General features: G+C 44.8%; 1 protein-coding gene across 1 annotated transcript in view; it reads left to right on the top strand.

Annotated features, from left to right (window-relative positions):
* The window catches only part of esr2b (estrogen receptor 2b), an 82,691-nt gene that overhangs the window by 10,439 nt on the left and 50,638 nt on the right, over positions 1-21,614 (top strand). Inside the window, exons 2-5 of the mRNA XM_083633278.1 lie at positions 10,634-11,152; positions 11,429-11,610; positions 11,825-11,941; positions 15,161-15,523. Of these exons, the coding sequence (XP_083489404.1) occupies positions 10,713-11,152; positions 11,429-11,610; positions 11,825-11,941; positions 15,161-15,523 (1,102 nt within the window). The 5' untranslated portion in view covers positions 10,634-10,712. The remainder of the gene's footprint in view (positions 1-10,633; positions 11,153-11,428; positions 11,611-11,824; positions 11,942-15,160; positions 15,524-21,614) is intronic.

Genomic DNA, 21,614 nt, shown 5'->3' with positions numbered 1-21,614 from the left:
CCTCTGGTTGATTCAGTAGCACATAAGAGACTATGCAAATAAAAACTTAACACAATATATTTTATTTAAATGCAACTTTCACAACTCTGACCTGATGACTGCTGAAGCCCACGGTCATCCATGGTATTTCCATGATATTCAAATTTTTTGGAAAGGATCTGTGTGTGTATATATATATATATATATATATATATATATATATATATATACACACAGATCCTTTCAAAAAAAAAATATATATATATATATATGTTGCCTGGGACCCCTGGAGACCCTCAAGGACCCCTGGGGGGTCCCCTGGGGGGCCCTTGCTGCCCGCAAGGGCAGCGCCGACCAGGGACACCAGGGGGTGCTGCAGCGCCCACCGCACCGGGCTTCCTGCACCGTTGGCTGCATGTCCTTTTCTTTGCTGCTGTCGCAGTTTCCTCCCTTTCCTCCTTCATGTTTCATAATATTCCGCGTCAAATCTGCAGCATATCGGCTTGCAGTTTGTTTCCTCGACGTTGTCGGTGGGCGTACCCTAACATGCTTTTGATCCCAGCCAGGGCCGTAACCAGGGTTCCGAAATAGGGGTGGTCGAGCAAGGGGAGGCGGATTCGGTGGCGACCGCAAGGGCGCCGCCGGAAAAAAATTGAGGGTTTTTTTCCCCCTTTTTTAGCCATATTTAGAGTAATATATCATTTTAAATCAACATTAGGATTATACTGTTGTGATGTCATTATTCAGTATATTCTCTTTCATGTCACCACCTGCTCAGCTCTCCTGTCAACATAATTGTAACTAACAAACACAAACTGTTTTAGCCAAATTCATATCAAAATGACACCTACAAACACAGGTACACAACCCAAGCCGTACACAACACACAAAGTCATCATCGATAATAAAAAAAAACATACAGAGGGACATTTATTTATTCCTGATAGGAACGATTGAAAAATAAAATAAAATATATTATGTTGTTTTTAACTTTACACCACCTCTTTTTGTTACTTATTGGGTCATGAAACTGAGTGTTTGGGAGAGAGTCGTACTGCATCCTCATGCACGAGCCCCAAGCGGGGGCGCGCGCAGCAGCAGCTGTGCTCTCTGTGCTCAGAGCAGAGAGAGCACAGTCTGACATTTCCGCAAACAAATCTCATCGCAGTTTAGCGCACATGTAAAATATAACGCTATACTACGACGTGACAACGTGACAAAGCTTCTCTAAACACATCGGCTACTATAATATATTTCCCTGCATCCCTCCTACTGAGATTATATTGGTATTGAGTTTGGACAGACTGAATGGGCTGACTGAGGAGGAGAAGAGCTCTGCCCTGCGCTGCCTGCGCCCTGAGAGGAAAAATCAGAGGTGCTGTAACTTTTAACAAGAATCACGAAAAGCCCCAAAACGCAAATTAAAAACGGATTTCATTGCGCGGTTTATCGCTAGTTAGACGAGGGAATGACGTGGAGAAATCTCGCATTGTGTTACCCCAGAGCGGGGGGTTTGTCCTATTGTGCGGTGTGCTGCGGTAATGAGCCTCGCCTCACTTTGCTCTTATCGATAGATACAGACGCCCACATACACATACATGGAGAAAAATAATTAAATTTCTAGTTCGCCACTGAATTACCAAATTGATATAACTTTCAACCATTTTGAGCAACACTGTTTCCATACATGCCACCAGCGTTGGCTAGTTGTTGATATTTATAAAGATATTGCCCCTCTCAAATAAATTATTTATGAGGCGGTGGGCAAACTGTAATGGCGTCGATTTCCGAAAAAAAATCTTGACTTGAACACAGCCAAAGAGTTTAGTATAGACAAGAGCATATGTAATTTCTTGGTTTTTTCCATAGGTATTTTCAAATCACTGTTCTGATACATATCTAAGGGGTAAGTCCTCCTTTAAGGTAAATTGAGCCGCTTGGGAGCAAACTGAGCCATTGAATTGTTCATGTTTGAGTCTGGTTAAAATTATTTGGATGAGAAGAGTCGCAACGCCGTCCTGCTATTGGTCCATGATCGGCAAGATGCGTGATCACTGGACAGGTGACCTGTCAATCACATCTGTTTGACTCTAAATGGGACCATAATTTACTAAATTAACATCATGCTGTATTGAAGAACACTTCACTTGAAACTAGTGATTGAAACCATAAACTCATTAGGAAAGTGTTTACTGAGGTCATAAATCAAGTGAGAAGTAGGCAAATTTTCCCATTGATGTCTAATCGGAGTGGAGACTCCCCATTAACACGTTCAGTGCCAGCGACGCCATATGGCGTCATTAGAAATTTACCGTACAGTGCCAGCGACGCCAAATGGCGTCATAACTCCAAATTGTTTTTTTGACGGGGGGGTGTCGATCTAAGCTTCTTACGTCGCCTCTAACAATATTGTAGCTATTGGAGGTCGATAACCTATTTTACAAACCCATTAGGTGGCGACAGCACTCTCCTGATCAGAGAAAAAGGAGCCAAACACACAGAAATAGTCACTGGGTAAAATGAGGAAATCGCATCGCATCCGTCCGTATGCATCGACGTGCCTCCATAAACGAGCACAACGCCAGCTGTGCCCCCAGCAGCAGCATCCGCTGTCACAACTGAGCACTTCCATGTACGCTGCAACAGCACATTCACATAATCAGCATTATTATTCCGAACTGGAAGCATGCCAGCCCGTGACAAACACACGCGGAACCAAAAAGCTGAATGTCGCGCACCATTCACTGTGTGTGCGCAGCAAACTCAGCAGAGACTGAGAGCCACCAGACACATAAGACACACCCAGGAGGCGTGTGCAGTTGAGGGGGGGGGGGGGGGGGGAGCACGGAGAGCAGCAGAGCAGCATACACTTCACCCAGACAGACCCAGACATCAGAAAATTAGCTTCAGAGTCAGAGATGTGCTTGAAATGTTTAATTTCACAAAAGGCTCGTTATCTCAGCTCGTAGAAAAAAAGGTATGTTTTTCGTTCAATCAAGCTATCTTCTCCGGCTCATAACTAAAGAACGGAAAATGGGATCAATAAACTTTTTTTTGCAGGTGATAGAAGAGAGTCTCATCGTTATTTGTGCGTGTTCAGTGTTTACATAGTAATTATTAAAAAAATTATATGACTGTTTTAAAATGCATTGCGGCCTATGTGGCACAGCAAGCAACCTTTTGCCCAAGGGCCGTGGCACTGAAAGTGTTAAAAAGAATGCAGGTTTAAGTTGCTTCCGAATTGGCTTCACTTTTCAAGAAACGGAGCTACTTTATTTTTTATTTTTCTAACAATTATTTATGGTCCCATTATGGTACTTTTATGCAGGCCGTGTTAGGCTACTGCTTTTTAAATTATTCTTTTAGGATACTGTACAATACCGTACAGCACTTAAATGGTTAGCACTTTATGATCAGCACTTTATGACTCTTATGTCCTGTGTCTTTTATTGTTATTATTGTTGTTTTTTCTTTCTTCTTTGACACAGTGTAAAGGCAGAGACCTAATCCTATTTCATTTCACTGCATGTTTTACCTTGTATGACATTGTATGTGACAAATAAAGTACCCTTGAACCCCCCCCTTGAACCCCCCTTGAGCAAAACAGAATGAAATTGACAGATTATTACATGAATTTCACATTGTCAGTCATAGTCAGAAGGGTTCAGAGGGTTTCGTCACTGACACATTAACAAAACAAATAAAACAAAAAACATGGCTGTCAATCGACACGGTGGCGGCTAACAGGAAACTGACCTTATGTTGTCTGAACTGCTGTGCCACCATGGAATCAAGCAGAAGTCAGTGGTGCCCGATGCAGTAATGCAGTGTCCTTTGACCTTTGACCCTGTGTCGCCTGCCTGGTGGTTTAATTACCATGGAAGTCTGCCATGAGTGCCGGGCGCTCTGTCCAAAGCTCAAACTTACATGTTGGCACAGCCATAGTGACAAAACAGCTCGTTGCATATACTCAATCTGTATAAACATCGCTCTCCAGCCACACAACATGGGAAAGTGAGTGACTTTTGAGTGACTTTTGATATGTTTTGATGAATTGTGCATGTGTTCGTCATGTGGTTTTCCCCTATGAATATCGAAAACTCGCTCAGCAAAGTTGAAAGGATGTAATTAACTGAGTAATTCCTACAAAGTTCAATTCAGACAGGTTCGAGACAATATTGAAGGTTCAGGTTTGAAATGTCAGTGTTGGAAGTTATTTTTAGTGTTATGTTATTATTAACATTGCAGGGCTTGATTTTGCCATTATGAAGCCAGCTTGAACAGTTGTAATATTAGAATCGCTCATACTGATGTCTTTTAGTCGTTGGTTTTATAAACCTTGGAGTCTGGACTGGTTGTAAACAGAGTCTCAATAATTTGCTGTTTCTCCCACAATATTTATATCTTCCATATTTATCTAACACACTGCGGAATAGAAAATAAGTTCAGCCTTGAGAAGAAAAAAGTGATTATCAGAGTGGTATGTGATTCCTGCAGCCTCTTCATTTGTCTCAAATTCATGTACAGTATGTTCTTGTTGTTTGTTTGTGGTATTGTTTTGTTACATCTGCTGTTCTTTTTTCATAACAAAGCCAAACAGTGGATTGCTATGTCCTAACATTAGCACAGGGCTTGTGTTAGGTCTGTGCTTTGCAGGATTGGACATGAAATGCCTTTTCAAATGTTAGGAACAGTCCACCATTAGTGAATTGAAAAGGAGTTGATCTGTTTCTCAACTTTAATGTTTATTCCAGCATTTCAGGATGTCACAATACACTTGCTACAATGGCAGCACTATTTACAGTACAAGCAATGCACAAACAAGGAAGAAGGAATCAAGCTGTAAAGGCAAGGGTTGAGGATTACAATTGGTTGATACTAGAATGGCGGGACGGGGAGGGACCTAACTCAGCCTCTGACCCAGAGCAATGAAGTAAGAGAATAGCAACAGCGGAGGTCCAAAATGCATCACTCAGTAGCCAATGAATAGCCAGGAAGGGGGCTTGCGCTACGTTTGAATGCATAAAATAAAGCTGATAATATACAATTTGATTCTTTAAATGTCTGACCCTTTCAAAGTACACCACAAATGGTCCATTTTGCTGCAACTCGACAGCGCTGCTTAATCCTTTCTTTCTTTCGTTCTTTCGTTCTTTCTTTCTTTCTTTCTTTCTTTCTTTATTCGCACAGTAGAAACAGAAAACAAAGGCATATGACAGTTCAAATGACAAGTCAGATGAGATATTTACAGAGCTAAAATACAGACAGGTCAGGACAGGAAATACAATCCAGAACCTTCTGGGAACTTTTGTGAGGTAAAAAAAATTGTCCATTGGAGTAAATGGAGATGTTGCATCTCTTATTATGGCTCTGCGCTGACCCTAACCTCAACCAATCATCACTCCTCGGCCCCTATCGTTGCATCGGCGCAGTTTCTAGGCCGAGCGGCAGGCGCAGATCAAAGCAGTGGGCGTGGAAAGGCGCACTTGATATCGTCGTGCTGGCGCTAGATGCAGCCCAAAGCATTACAACCACGCCTTTTAGGCGTAAAATTATGCACCGTCATGCTCATTGGATAAGTGCAATAAACGAATCGCACGCTTGCCTTTTTAGCTCCAATTCCAGTGATCCCGCAAAACCAGACGAAAGCCAAACGCTCTGCCCCCCCCCCCCCCCCTCCCTTCATCCAGCCTGTCTGTCTGCATTATAGGCTATTATTCCATATTATTATGCTTCTCAAACCAATCTAACTGCAGTTTCAATACTGCAAGCATGTAAATACGCTACACTATAGCAAGATCAAAGTGAAAATAATGTTCTATGCATCAGCTAGAAAAATATAGCCTATTAGATTGGTGAAAGTTTGTCCAGAAAGATATCATTTTCTCTCGCCTGCTGCAGGAAGGATGATGCACATAAATATACCCTACATTATGTCAAGTCATTGCATAAATGTGTTTTTATTGTAAAACTAAATGTGAAATAGGGCCAAGTTATTGGACGGACATCACAGTATAGCAGATGCCATTAGAAGCGCGTTCCGAAGCGCGTTCCGCTGTTACTTCTCTAAATCACGTTAACTCGACAAGGGGTATATATATGCCCAGGAGGACATATATGTTTCACATAGGGTGGTGTTTTCATTTCGAGGTTTTATTTGGTCCAATATTGAAATGTTGACAATGGCAGGCTGTGTTACCATTACACATTAATTTAGAACTACCTTTTATATCTATTTTGGCTCATTTGGTGGCTATTTAGTAGCGAAATGAAGAAACACAATGCATGCTGGGAACTCAGAGAGAGAGAGAGAGAAGGGTGACAGAGAAGAAGCAGTGAAGGCAAAGAATAGGCCTGCTTTTGAAAAGCGCAAAGCGCTAAATGTAGGCCAGCTCCCAAGATATGACTAGGCTGGTATTTAGCGCCGACACGCCCACTTTGGGACTGCGCCACGCCCATTCGGCCTAAAGCGCATTTGGCAGCCTAAAGCCTATTGCTATCTTGCCGAAACAGGCGCAAGGCACGTTTTTTTGCGGTTAAGGCCCGTAATAGCGCCGATGGCCTGTGGGAGAATAGAGCCCCTCATGCCTAAACCCAACCCCTAAACCTAACCAATCATCAGTCCTTCATGACTTTTCCCAGGTCCATTTTCTGTACAAGTGTTGCTAGATCTTCAAAATCACATGGAACTAGAAGGGCACTCGGAGAGCGCAGACCTCCGCCATGGTTCATGCTATTATTGTTCGTGAGTCGAGTCAGATCGGATTCGCTCCAAAAGTGAATAGGTTCTTCCTTAACCCATGCTACACCCTTCTGCAAAGTTTCATGAAAATGGGACCAGTACTGTAGTTTTTCTGTAGTCCTGCTGACAAACAAACAAACAAACAAACCAAAAACACAACTTCAAGATTGCAGAAAAACTACTGGCCCAATTTTCATGAAACTTTGTGGAATGGTGTACCATGGGCCAAGTAAGAACCAATTAAATTCTGGAGTGGATCAGATCCGACTCACAAAGCATCACGAACAAGCAGAAGGCTAATAGCACAAACTATTGGCCTTGGAGGAGGCCTGCACTCTGGTTGTCGGCCGTCAACAGCCAAACAGGTTTGTGCACTTCCGTGTTTGAGGTTGAGGCTTGACAGTCACTGGCTGCTTTGCTGTTGATCCTGGCACTGATTAACCAGCCGGTGCCTTGTTTGGCAGTCTCGTCACAGTCTGGTTACAGTGTTTTGAAAGGCCTACCTGATCACAGAAGAACCTATATGAGCCGGATAAACTTTCATATTGTCTTTTTATATTCTGTTTTCGGAACAAACTATGTGTAGTTTACATACATAAATGCAGTGTTGCTCTTATTCACCTTTTACACAGTAAGTAAGCTTTTATTTTATTTTATTTTATTTTATTTATTTGCACATTTAAAAACAAAATAATGGTAGAGACAGGAAACCCTAGGTGGGCGTATTAAAGCTAGAAAGCTTATTAAAGCTATTGCGTACTTTGACCTCACTCATCAGAATCAATCAGTGGTGTCTGTACGTGACACGCTGGGGGCGTTTACACCTGTACTTTCAAGTGTTCAAGCACTATCCGATTGTAATATGATCATAGAAAACGTATGTTAGTGCCAGGTGTAAATGGCCTCAGAGTGACAGAGACAGTGTGTGTGACTGGAAAAAAAAAAAGAAAAAAAAAAGTAACAGAAACAGAAACAGAAACAAATATGTTGCACGTTTTGTGTTTTTCTGGTTTTCTCCTGTGCATGTGTGTGTCATCTACATTACATAGCTGTGCACGTTCTGTGTATTATTATACATTGCGTGTGTATTCCAAGGCTGCATGCTTTCTGTCAGATCTGGTCCACACGTGCAGCAGCAGTATCTCAGTTTGTCCTCTGCCCATGCTTCACGCAGTACACAAAACGTCCTATTATCTTGTCGTTTCTTCTGAAGCCTTGGATAACAGGGCGCCATATGTGGGAGGGTGGGAGGGGTGGGGGATTAGGATGATTCCAAGGGCCCTTGACTGACAGGAGCCCTGATAAGTGCCCTGGAAAACAAAATTACACTCTGGATTTTTTTTTGCAGTATTAAATTATTAACTTATCATCATAAATATAATATTTTGTTCACAATGTACAAAGAAAACTAATGGTTTCTTTTTTCTTTTCTTGTTTTTTGTGTGCAAAAAATAATCATCCAGACACCCGCTGTATTGCGCAATCCCCCTCCCCCTTTGATTTCCTTGAAATGGTTCAGTCCTGACTCTTGAGAAGAATTTCTTTTAATTAGATTAATTATATTTTTAATTATATTAATAGAATATATTGTTCACAATGTACAAATAAAACTAATGGTTTATTTTTTCTTTTCTTGATTTTTTTGGGTCAGTCCTGACTCTAGATGAAGCGATGCTACTAGGAGAAGCAGTCACGCGGTGACTGTGACTGTGAGAGCAGCAGTTGCATCATGTCTAATCTCGCTAAAGCCAAAAAGAGAAAGAAAAAGCAGAAAGGAGAGAGAAAATAAAGTCACTAAATTTTTCAATAAGAAGGAAGGTGGATGTGGCAAAATTACTGTGTTACTGAAATTAAGCTGTTAGTCCATAGTGAATATAGGCTTCACAGAAAATTCTGAGTTTTTACATTTCCCTCCTCTTCTAGTCAACATTTAATCAATGCAGGCCATTTTTTTTTACAAGCCATTCATACTAAAATGAAGGAGGTGAGGGCAGCATTGTGTTGAATAACATGGCAGTTACCATGATTGCAGTGGGTCTATTCTAGAAATGTACCATTAAAAGTACATTTAGACTATAAAAGATGACCTTTAGCAAATTTCTTATTCATAAGGGCAGGCATGCAGGGAGAGCACGTGGTGACCCATGAGTGAGACAATGAGCAAATATTGATGGTTAATACTGAATAATGACATCATAACAGTCTAATTCTAATGTTAATCTAATTTAAAATGAGATATTCCCCTAAATCGGGCTTCAAATGGCCCAAATTTTTCACCGGTGCCCGATGTGATATCCTTTCATGGGGCCCAATATCCCTGGCAGTGCCCCTGGATAATGGTAACACTGCAGGCAGTAGGAAGATACGCTTAAGCCCCAACTAATTGAACTGAGTCGCAACACTATTGACAGAAAGCCTGACGTAGTTGAGATGAAATCAAGGCAAAACAATAAGAAAGGGCCTTGGTCTTTATCAAACACAAACTGACAGTTCAAGTCCAAAGTAATATCCATCCATTTAAGAAGAAAACAAAATGTCATTAAATATCTCAGGGAAAAGTGCTTTCATATTGTCATGTGCTATAATTTTGTTTAAATTCTGTACTTTTACCTAATGAATGAATGTTCATAATGAAGGCCCATAAGCAATTTTGAAACGGTTCTAATTTTGAGTAAATACCGAAAACATAAGAAATGATTTAATATAATCCTAGTGCAGTGCCTGCATGCCGCTGCTGCACAGTTTGCCATGCCCCGCTGCTGTAAGTTTATTAACATTGAACGTGTCCAAATTGCACCAAATCCGACACTGCACGACACGTCGCCAGGCCCCATCAATATACACTCATCAAGTGGGAAGTAGATCAGACGGACGGTTCTCAAGATATGCAAAGGACACAAACACACACACACACACACACACACACACACACACAGGGCCGCTGCTGGCCATTTGGGTGCCCTAAGCGTAATTGTTTTGTGGTGCCCCCCCCCCCCCGCAAAACTTTCAATAACTGTCAAACGAAAGACTGCAAAATCATTAATTATGAACGATACTAGTGTATCTCACATTACATTACATGTGGCAAACAAACAATTGTTAGAATTACTGTACATGTCAGCAAACAAGCGATTGTTAAACTGTACATGCAAGCAGGGGCGGACTGGGATCATAATTCAGGCCGGGCATTAGATACCAAGCAGGCCAGGCTGATACGGGCCGGCGTGCGTGCCGGCGTCCGAAGGGCGTCCGCGAAAAATTTGGGCTGTTTGAAGCCCAATTTGGGCCGTTTGAAGCCCAATTTGGGCCGTTTGAAGCCAGATTTGGGCTGTTTGAAGCCAGATTTGGGCCGTTTGAAGCCCGATTTGGGTCGTTTGAAGCCAGATTTGGGCCAGTTGAAGCCAGATTTAGGCCGGTTGAAGCCAGATTTGGGCCGTTTGAAGCCCAATTTGGGCCGAGTCCAATTTTACAATGAGATGCACCCACTTTAACCCTGAATAAAGTAATAAAACCACTAGTAAACCAGTAGGCGGCGCCTGGCCTGCTGTTCAGTGAGTGGCCTGACTGAGGGCACCAATTTTTTTTTTTTTTTTTTTTTTTTTTTTTTTTGGTGCCCTCAGTCACATGATGCCCTACGCAGTCTGCGTACTCTGCGTATAGGGTGCGGCGGGCCTGCACACACACACACAGATTCTTTGCTTTAGTAGTTTTACCCAGACACTTCAGCAGACAGACATCAGGGTCAGAAGGGATTGCACCTGGGACCTTCTGGTTACTGGACAATCACTCCCTGTAGACCAGTCTAGAGTGAATGTTTCAGCCATTTCTGGTGGAGCTTTGTTGTTTAATCTGAATCCGGATTAAATATTTAGTCTCAAATAACAACAAACATTTCTCTCCCTCCTGACACAGGACCTGTCCACAGTAAGAAATGCAATAGAAAAAGCAGCTTTGTCATCGTCACCCTCGTCATCGTCGCCTAGATTGCCCCATGATGGCCTCCTCTCCTGGGATCAGCGCTGACCCGGTGCCTCTGCTCCAGCTGCAGGAGGTGGGCTCCAGCAAGGCGCCGCAGAGGGCGAGCTCCCCGAGCCTTCTGCCCGCTGTGTACAGCCCCCCTGTGGGCATGGATGGCCACACGGTCTGCATCCCCTCTCCGTATATGGACAGCGGCCACGAGTACGGCCACGAGTACGGCCACGGTCCCCTGACCTTCTACAGCCCGTCTGTGCTGAGCTACGGCCGGCCGCCCATCACCGACAGCCCCTCATCACTGTGCCAACCTCTGAGCCCCTCCCTCTTCTGGCCCCCCCACAGCCACCCCAACGTGCCCTCGCTGACACTGCACTGCCCCCCGCCACTGGTCTACAACGAGCTCAGCCCCCATGCGCCCTGGGTGGAGGCCAAACCCCATGCCATCACCCCCAACAGGTAGGTTAGGTTTGCTCTCTTCGCTGACGCTGACATGCAGCAGCCATGGCTGCTGGGAGATTTCTGATAGAACCGCAAAGCCTCTATTCTAACTCTGTTTCAATGAAGAATGCTGACAGTTCTCCAATGCCATTTTTCAGTTGACTGAAATGTTGTGGAAAATTTTGTAATAAACTACCTGTTGGCAGACTAATGACAAGTGAATGACAGGCTAAAATTCCAAATGTCAAGTTGTCCTTTTAACTGGGTCTATGTTCACTGTTTCTCCCTCGTCAGCTCTAACAAGCCGCTGGGGAAGAGAGTGGAGGAGGGAGAGGAAGGGCTGAACTCCTCCTCATCCTCGGTGGGGAAGGCCGACATGCACTTCTGCGCCGTGTGCCACGACTACGCCTCGGGGTACCACTACGGCGTGTGGTCCTGCGAGGGCTGCAAGGCCTTCTTCAAGAGGAGTATCCAAGGTAGGCAAGGCAAGTTTAAAGTCTGAGACTGTGGGCCTTCCCCCAGACAAAGCTTGGAAAAAAAGCTTGGCTCAATTCCTCGATGCCTATGGGATCATGATTATGTTAGCTGTCTGTCTGTCTGTCTGTCTGCCTGCCTGCCTGCCTGCCTGTCTGTCTGAAACATTCATATAATGTAATGCCCCAATGCGTCTTTCTTTTCTTTGTCTGTTAGGGCACAATGACTACATTTGCCCGGCCACAAACCAATGCACTATCGACAAGAACCGGCGTAAAAGCTGCCAGGCCTGCCGCCTACGCAAATGCTATGAAGTGGGCATGATGAAGTGTGGTAGGCCGTCTCTCTCTTTCATCATATTCTCACATATTCTTATAGCCTTCTATTTGAGATCACACATCATTCATAGGACATGAAAGTTAGAAGTTAAAGGCCACTACTACCGATCTCATTATGCCATTCAGATTTTGAGGATTTTCTGAAAGCACGGGATCAGAATCATAAAGAACCATCATTTACAGTAATTCATATTGGCCATTCATCAGTAAGTCATATAGACCAAATCAGCGGGGATGTTTACATTTACTTCCGGTTACCCCTGGGTCCACACATCATAATGGCGGTGAACGGCACAAACTGACGTGTTGAAGACAAAAACAGACAAAGAAGACAAAAATGGTTCGTTCGTGTTGTGTTGTTGTTTATTATCATTCATAACAACACTTTCACTAACGTTAGTGGAGACCAGACTAGCTAATTTACCTGTTGGACCAGACCAGACCAGAGTAGACTTGAAGCTAAATTAAATTAACGTGGCGTCAGTAGCTCTGTCGTTAACGAGTCTGCAAAAAAACAGCGAGTTTGACAGTTGTAAACAAACGTTATTAGCTAGCTAACACTACATAAAACAAACACAGAAGAATGGCTAGATACGTCGGACAAGCATGTTTACCAACCGTTTGAACATTTAAATTGAAAGTAGTCGGCCGAAAACAACAAGAGGGTTTGACAGCATTTATTTGACAACACGCACATTTAAACCTGCCGCCTTCCCAAAATGGTACGCGGAAGTAATGTTGTTTACATGGTGACGTCACGGTGATTTGGTCTATTGGTGCAGAGATAAATTGTCAACTTACAAACTTTCACAGTACAACCTAATACATGATTTGGTTTACAACAGGCCTTTAAATGAAGAATTAACTTGGAGAAGAAAAAACATTATGTTGAATGCATATAATGTGCATAGACAGTACAAATTCATTGGAGGTTTTATTGTTGTTATTGTTTTATTGTCTTTAGGTAGTTATGAGTGAGGAACCTCCATCATATTTGCAGTGGACTGCTTGACGTACTTGAGTATTTGCTATTAAATAAAAGGCAAATATCGGCCTGATCACTCTTACCCTAACTGAAACACATGGTACAGGCAAAACAAGACCTTACATACAGTGCAAAGGGACATTGCAGGACATGTGATAGTAAGTAAGTAAAATTGTATTTATATAGCCTACACAGGGAAACTCAATGTGCTTCACATAAAAGCAAAACTTAAACAAGGAAAACAGTACAAATTGTATACATACATACATACATACATACAGTACATACATACATACATACATACATACATACATACATACATACATACAGTACATACAGGCCCCTATTCTCCCACAGGCCTTCGGCGCTAAAACGGGCCTTCGGCGCTAAAAAATGTGCCTTGCGCCTGCCTCGGGAAGATATCAATATGGCTTTACGCTGCCAAATGCGCTTTAGGCCGAATGGGCGTGGCGCACTCCCTGAATGGGCGAGAATGGGCGTTTCGGCGTTAAATATCGGCCTAATGATATCTTCCCACCTGGCGTAAATTTAGCGCTTTGCGCTTTTGAAAACCAGGCCTATTCAGTGCGCTGGTTGCGTGGAGCCCTCCCCTCTGGCTCCCCTCTGTCACCCTTCTCTGTGTCACTCTCTCCCTCTCTCCTCAGTCTGACAGGCACAATACGACTCTCTCTCTCTGACTCCCTCGCTCAGACAGACACAACACACTTCCCATAGGAAAAATAAGTTGTAAGTTCACTGCCTGGCATGTCCCAGCATGCATTGTGGTACTCCATTTCGCTACTAAATAGCAACCAAATGAGCCGAAAACCTATATAAAGGTAGATCTAAATAATGTGTAATGGTAACACAACCTGCAATTGTAGAACATTTCAATATTGGACCAAATAAAACATCGAAATGAAAACACCACCCTATGTGAAACATACAGTATATGTCCTCCTGGGCCTATATATATCCCTTGTCGATTTAACGTGATTTAGATGAGTGACAGCTTCTACTGTCATCTGCTATACTGTGATGTCCGCTCCAATAACTTGGCCCTACTTCACATTTAGTTTTACAATAAAAACACATTTATGCAATGCCTTTACATAATGTAGGGTATATTTATGTGCATCATCCTTCCTGCAGCAGGCGAGAGAAAATGATATCTTTCTGGACAAACTTTCACCAATCTAATAGGCTATATTTTTCTAGCTGATGCATTTAGTACATTCTTTTCACTTTGATCTTGCTATAGTGTAGGGTATTTACATGCTTGCAGTATTTAAACTGCAGTTAGATTGGTTTGAGAAGCATAATAATATGGAATAATAGCCTATATATGGAGACAGACAGACTGGATGAAGGGAGGGGGGGGGGGGGCAGAGCGCTTGGCTTTGTCTGGTTTTACCGGATTTGTCCAGGAATTGGAGCTTAAAAGGCAAGCGTGTGACTCTTTACTGCAATTCTCCAATGAGCGGACTATGCATAATTTTACGCTTAAAAGGCGTGGTTATAATGGTTGAGGCTGCGTGTAGCGCCGATACCAAGATAGCGAGTGCGCTGGTCCACACCCACTTACTGCGCTAGGCGGCCTAGCGCTAGGCCTTAAACGCAGTTTCTACGCCGATTGCAACGATAGGGCCCACAGTATTCACACATTGGAAGCATTGACTGTAATTTGTATCACCATGTCTGCTCCCAGAAAGTGAAGTCAAAACATTTCGACCGCCCTCTTGTGGCTGGCTGCAGTATGTTAGGTCATGAATCCCTCCATGTTAGCAGACGGAACATGAGCCAAACTAAACAATCAAAGTACACGTCAAATACATTTCCCCCCAAAATGGTTTTTGTCATTTCAGGTAGTTCTTATCACGCTGAGGTACTGTATGTTCAAGTACACATTTTTCTGATAAGTTTGTTTTTTAATAGTTATTTAACAATATAAAAAGGGTTGATTGACAGCTGTGACAGCCACTCGCAAACCTCCATCAAACGCCGGCACGGCTGATGGGGCTCAGCTCGACTCTACTGCACAGACTCGGCTACAAATGAGCAAGATGCCAGCTTGTTGAAACAAGATGTTTTGGCTTCACTTTTGCATAGCGGTAGGAAGTGGAGACGCGTCATCCATATATTATATGTCAACGATTGGAAGAGGGAAGGTAAAAAAAGACAACAACCAAAAAACCCTACCCATGTCCCTTGCTGTGTTCATGTACGCAGGTGTGAGGCGCGAACGCTGTAGCTACCGGGGGGCCAGGCATCGGCGTGGCGGACCCCAGCCTCGGGATCCCAGCGGGGGCAGGGGGCTGGCCAGGGTGGGGCTGGGGTCCCGGGCCCAGCGGCACCTCAACCTGGAGGCACCCCTCTCTCTCGTGTTCCCCCTCCCCCAGGGGGATCGAGCACACCACTCGGCCATGAGCCCCGAACAGTTCATCTCCCGCATCATGGAGGCAGAACCTCCGGAGATCTACCTCATGGAGGACCTGACCAAACCCTTCACCGAGGCCAGCATGATGATGTCACTCACCAACCTGGCCGACAAGGAGCTGGTCCTCATGATCAGCTGGGCCAAGAAGATCCCTGGTAAGATCTGCGGTACAGGGCATGGAGTGTGACTGTGTTTATGTGCAGTAGGGTTGGCACGATGGACGATGGCATCGACCATCGTGATGGGCCGACCCCCCATCGACCTCTGGGCCTTCTACATCGGATCATCATAATTCATTATCTGTTCGAATTAAAATTGTGCCGTTTTAATAATAAAAGAGGTCAAGTCCACTTACCGTGACGTGCGGGGGACGCACCGGCGGCATTAAATAAGCGCACCCAGTTCAGGGAAGCCTCCCCTCCCCCTCCTCCGCTCCACTCCTTCTCTGAACAGAGATAAGAATGTCGCCGGGGCGTCCCCCCTGCGTCGGCTGTGTTGTTGTGAAAACTTTTTCAGACAAAGAAGAAACTTCACGTTCTTTCCTGTTTTCAACCCAAAGTGAGTACAAGTCTTCAACCGTGAATTGAACTCGCCTGTTTCCAAAGTGAAAGTTGGAGTCGCTCCATATACTGTAGATACAGCAGCTGCATTTCTCTAGCCATTTCTCCTCTCATTACATTAGGTTCAAAAGCCCACGCAAATCTAATGTTATATCAGCCAGTAATTCAGTAGTTTTTCTGCCAGCTAGTTAAATTCAACACACAGTAGCCTACACACACGTTGTTGGTGAGGATCTGTAACGTTAACGTTATTTGTTTTGCGCCGTTCAAATTGCTGGTAGTGACAGCCACTGCCCACTTCAGTCGCCTGGCTCTGTGCTGTAACACAGAGCAGATTCGAGCCCGCTGGTATAAGAGCTCAGGCTCAGCTGTCCTGTTAACGTGAATGCATTGCAGCGGCATTACAGCAACGCAGCGACTTAATAAATAATGAATTATTCCCCCAACCCCCACCCCCACCCGAATGACGATGCCATCGTCCAAAACGATGTTTCACTGTAAAACAATCACGATGGGTATTTCGGTGACATCGCACAACCCTAATGTGCAGGGCTGTAGGACTCCAGTCCGGTCTCACTCTTGAATCCCGTCTAGAGAAACGTTTTTTCACGCCTTGAAACTTGGTCTTGATTTCATATTTATTTTCATTGGGACTTGTCTTTGTCTCAACTATTGGATGTTGATTCAAATATTTCATGCCTACCTAAAAATGAGGAAAAACAGTACATTTTGGTTAATTTTTTTGTAAACAAATTTGATTTGCACCTGTAGAAATGAGTGTGTAGGTAATGGTCCTCAAACTTCTATGTATATGACTTGATCGCATTGGCCACAATCTTTACTCAGTCTTTTGGGTGCTCAAATCCATTCATTTCAATGATGGCACAGCAAACAAAACAGTGCCCATGGCGCAGTGTTTTGGAACGCAGCAAGCGAGGGATGTATTGATGGCAAGATCTTTCTGCTCCACCCAGGGATGAATTTTTGATTTCAAAGGTTCAATGGAAGACACAATTTGTACAGGCCCACATCTACAGGCCCAAACTCACTATTCGGAAGGGGGGTGGGCTGGACCTAGTAAGAGGTCCAGCTCACAGAGGGGGAGGGCTGGACCTAGTAAGAGATGTGATTGGCCGGCCCAGTGTCACTTAGTATAGAAAATGAACCAACCGGCCACTTATGCTGCTTATGGGTCGGTCACTGGAAGCTTGAGCGGCCGTGTGGTTCTAGTGCCTGCCATATCTGTTTTTTAATATAACGTTCGGTTTTGGACTTCAAAGAGTGCAGGGGTCCAATACTGCCTTCTTAAAAAGTGGAGGGCACATGTCCCCCCACTCTAACCCTAACCCCCAAATGACATCCTTGGCTCCACATGTAGATCAAGAAGTAAAGCTACTATGACCGTTTTACTGCAATGGTAATCCATTATTTCAGTAAACTACTAACACACATGTGAAGTTGTTGTCTTTGGTTGTTTGGCAACACAAATATTGGATAGTACTTGCACCCGTTGTGCAACTATCCAAGCACACTTGATAAACGTTCAGTGTTCACTGTCCACAACACACATGTCTGAGGAAGGGCTTGCGCCCAAAATGTTACACATGGTGTTATACATATTTCCTGAGGGGTTCTAGTGTGCAGACTCTATTTTTCCAGTTCCACTGTCCACAATGCACTTCACGTTTTCCAAGCGTTTTAGAGTGCTGCATGTGAAGATGGTAAGATTAGGGAAGTTAAGTTAGGGAATGAATTAAAGGCAATGGAAACAGCTTTGACAGTTTTCCCCAAGTTCAGTCAGTTAGTATAATGGTGTCTGAGATGATGGGTCAATAACAGATGGACAGATGAACAGACTGATTGACAGACAATAAATCATTAATCATCTATGTAAAATGTTAAGCCTGCTACGTATGTCTTTCTTTCATTCCTTGTTTGTAGTTCTTTCTTGTGTTCTTTCATTTCCATCTTTGTCTCTGTTGTTTCAGTTTCTTTCATTCGTTCATCCGTTTGCTTTCCTTCATTCTGTTTTCGTTCTTTCCTTACTCTGTCAGAGGAGGTAAATGCTGCTCTGTTTCTTGAGTGTCTCCTCTCCTCTTCTCTCTCCCCTCCTCTCCTCTCTCAGCCACTGTTCTGCCCAGCAGATAGCTTCCTAGGAGGTGTTAACGTGAAGGGATCACAAATACCATTTTCTCAGCTTTTTTCTGGACAGAAGTGAAAATGAGTGCCCATTGTCTGCTATATAAAAGCGCTAAGAACCCCTGGACAGGTGAGAAAGGCACTGTCGAGCAAAATACACGCTGCTGCTCAGTGATGTCGCTGGACTTGTCTGAACTGTTAAGAAGCAGAGACACTGTGCATTTTGACATTGTTTTTTCAGCAGTGGCGAACCGTGCCTATCAGAACCGGGCCTTCTATAACGTAACCCACCCACCCCCACACGCACGCAGGCAATAAACCCAAATGTAAAATAATATTATACTGATCAAACCTGGTCCAAAACTGAATAACTAAAAATCATGCAATGTTGGGATCAAGTGAATAAAACCGCTTAAAAAGAATGTCCCACTCTGACACACACACACACACACACACACACACACACACACACACACACACACACACACACACATACACACAAACTATACCCTACTGTACGTGCAAGTCTGAGGTCTCTCTCTGTGCGCACTGCGTGCATCTTTACGCATTGGTGAGGGCGTAAACAGGCTATTGGAAAGACTACATGCCCAAGATCTATGATGAGTTGTCTTCCACAGTCAGCTTAGGTCACTGTATCGTTACATATAATAATTACTCCACTACTCCTCCTCAGCTATGAAAATTACATTAGGCTACATAAACAAATGGCTGTCACTGTCAACACAACCACAGTTTTAACAATTACACAGAAATACACAGAAAGACCAGGTGAAGACTCTGAAATTAAAAGCACAACAAACCCAAGACAGACTGAGGCGGGTTTGTGGAAACAAGCAGTGACGTTAATGTAACTCCCGAGGGTCTGGTGTGGCAAGCGAAGTGAAGCGAGACACAACAAAACCCGTGTGCGGGTCCAAAACTCCCCCTGCACACCGACATCAGCTGCCCCAGTGACACCACCAGCAATAAAATAAAATAAAATGATAACACACCAATGACGTTCACAGTGGTTCACTTGAAGACAAAACCCAAATCCTCCAAAAAGCAACAAGCAACCCACAGCACAGCACAGCACTGCACAGCAGTAACTGTAATACTAGCCTCTTGTGCTCAACTGCATGTAAACTAAGGGTAAAGTTCCCAGTTGCTAGCCTGGAAATGGTGAAAATAGAGCTTTTTGCAGGTTGTTAGCTCTAATTTTATTTTCAATCATTAAATCCTTTGGATTGAACCATGGATGTATTAAAAGAACGTTTGAACAGGCATCTTGAAAACTCCGCCACACTTCCTACTTCTCCGAAATTTCCGAATCATCATTAACTCCTCCCTCCTTGTTGTTCGCCTTGTCTCCTGGTTGGCTTGGATTCGCGAATCCCTGGAAATATCCCACCCACAACTCAACTAATTGTGATTGGCTGACCCCACAACTCAATGAAATTCTGATTGGTTAAGACACCTGTCATCAAAATTGTCATCCCCTCTCATGACCAGAGTCGGGTCTTCGCAAAGGGTTGCTGGCTTGCTGTCAATCAAATATCATTTGCCGGTGGAGGCTGGTCCAAATATTTAACCCCATATTTGCTGAAACAAAGTGAGTCCAAGATCTGAACAATTTAGGGACATTATTTATTTATTAGTGAATAAAAACTAATAAATAACAAATACAAATAATTTATTAGGGGGAAAATTATTTTCTTTTCAATTTATTCTTGGGCCTTCACTGAATACCTAGAAGGCCCAGAATTCTATAATTTAATTCTATATTATTATATTGTCACCAATGGCCATTCTTTGCCGCGCACCATCACATGTGGCGCCCCTAGCAGCTAGCACACGCAGCTAGCCTGCTACCGCTAGGTTTTGAGCCCAAAAGCCGCGCCACACACAGTCTCTTTTGCCGTTCCTTCTCTCACCCTCTCCCTTCTCGGCCGTCGCAGAGGGTTATCGATCCCACTCCTAGACACCAGTGTAACGAATCGGGTATTCGTCAAAGGAACCGGAGACTTGGAGTTGGTACAAGGCTTTTATTCTTGGCTTCACAATAGCTCCTAGCAGCTAGCTTCGCTGCTAGCTCTACACACAACCACTCTAGCTCCCTCGCATAGCTAGACTGACTTCCCCACGCGGCCGCTGGTCACATACACACCCTTCCCCCTAGGAACAACCCACACATCTCAGTTCCTAGCTAAACACGAAAACACCACATTACCTGTAATTACCTGGATCGCTACATACTCCTCACCCAACTTTAATGTCGCGCCCATGCGACACCCACAACCCACACATATCCCCCTGTACCAAAACACACCAACCCCATAACATTTTTCCCCCCGTCACCACATCAAATTCTAATTCCCACAACATTTCCCATTCAACAATGACCCCCACATTTCCAATTAACATTTCCAACATTATTTTCTTTTTCTCCTACCCCATTTCAAAGTCCTGCAAATGTCCCGGAGCCCGTGGCTCTCTACGGTCCCCCCCCCTGTGTCCCACAGCCATCGCACGCACTGCAGTAGCTCCGCACATCCTCCTTGTGTTTGCCCCAATAGAATCCCATACGAACCCGGCGGAGCGTCTCCTCAACCCCCCGATGATCGGGACCATTTCCGAGGCTCCTGTGGGCCCACCGCAGCGCCAACTCCCGCAGGCAGCCAGGCACCACCCACCCTCTTTTCCCGTTCACAACTCTCTCCAAACGCCCATCTTCATCCAGACGCAGGCCGGCAAACATGTTCCACAGTCCCCTCGTGGCACCGGAACACGTGTGAATCTCCTCCACAGGGGGCCGGCGTCCGGCCGCCACCCACGCATACACCGGACCGATATCCGCGTCCTCCGCCTGTCGGCGTCCCCACTCACGCCCGTCGACCTTCCAGATGGCTATGTCATCGTCCTCCAGGACCACCTCTTGCACTCGCTCGTTTTCCCGTCCCGCTCCCCAAGGGGGCGGCGTGTTCAGGACAGCAGGGCGAACACCACCGGCGTCGATCTCCACCTCGGCTCTCCGCAGTGCAACCGTGGGGGGTGTGTAGCGGCTAGGCTGGGCCGGTTCCCCCGGCGGTAACCCCCCAGGCTCCCCCGGAGACACGAGCGTCGCTCCCCCGACTGTAACAGCTCTGCAGATAATGTCTCTCTCTTCCCTCTGGCTGTTCAAAACGATCCCCGCTCTCCTGATGGTCTCGTCGCTGATAATGATGTCGCCCTCTACCGGCTGGTATGCAGAGCAGCTAGGCTTCTCCGGCATTAGCAACACCCGTCCATCTGGACACGCAGTCCACACTCTCCTGACCTGAATGACCGGCTCTGCACTGCTCCGCTGCTTGTTGCTCAGGCTGCTCCACTGCTCCGCTACTCCGCTGTTCCTCTGCCTGTTGCTCCGGCTGCTCCCCCGGCTGTGTGTCTCCTCCAGCGTTCACACTCTCAGTGCAGTCTCTGGCAAGTCAAGTGCTCAGGCGAACGGCACGTCCAACAAAGTCTCACCTGTCCGCCGCCTGCACGTCTCTCCTCTCCCGCTGTTCTC

Source organism: Poromitra crassiceps (genome assembly GCF_964638095.1).
Source record: "Poromitra crassiceps genome assembly, chromosome: 3".
NCBI lineage: Eukaryota > Metazoa > Chordata > Actinopteri > Beryciformes > Melamphaidae > Poromitra > Poromitra crassiceps.
Note: the sequence above shows the minus strand (reverse complement) of the source record. Positions and strands in the feature narration are given on the sequence as shown.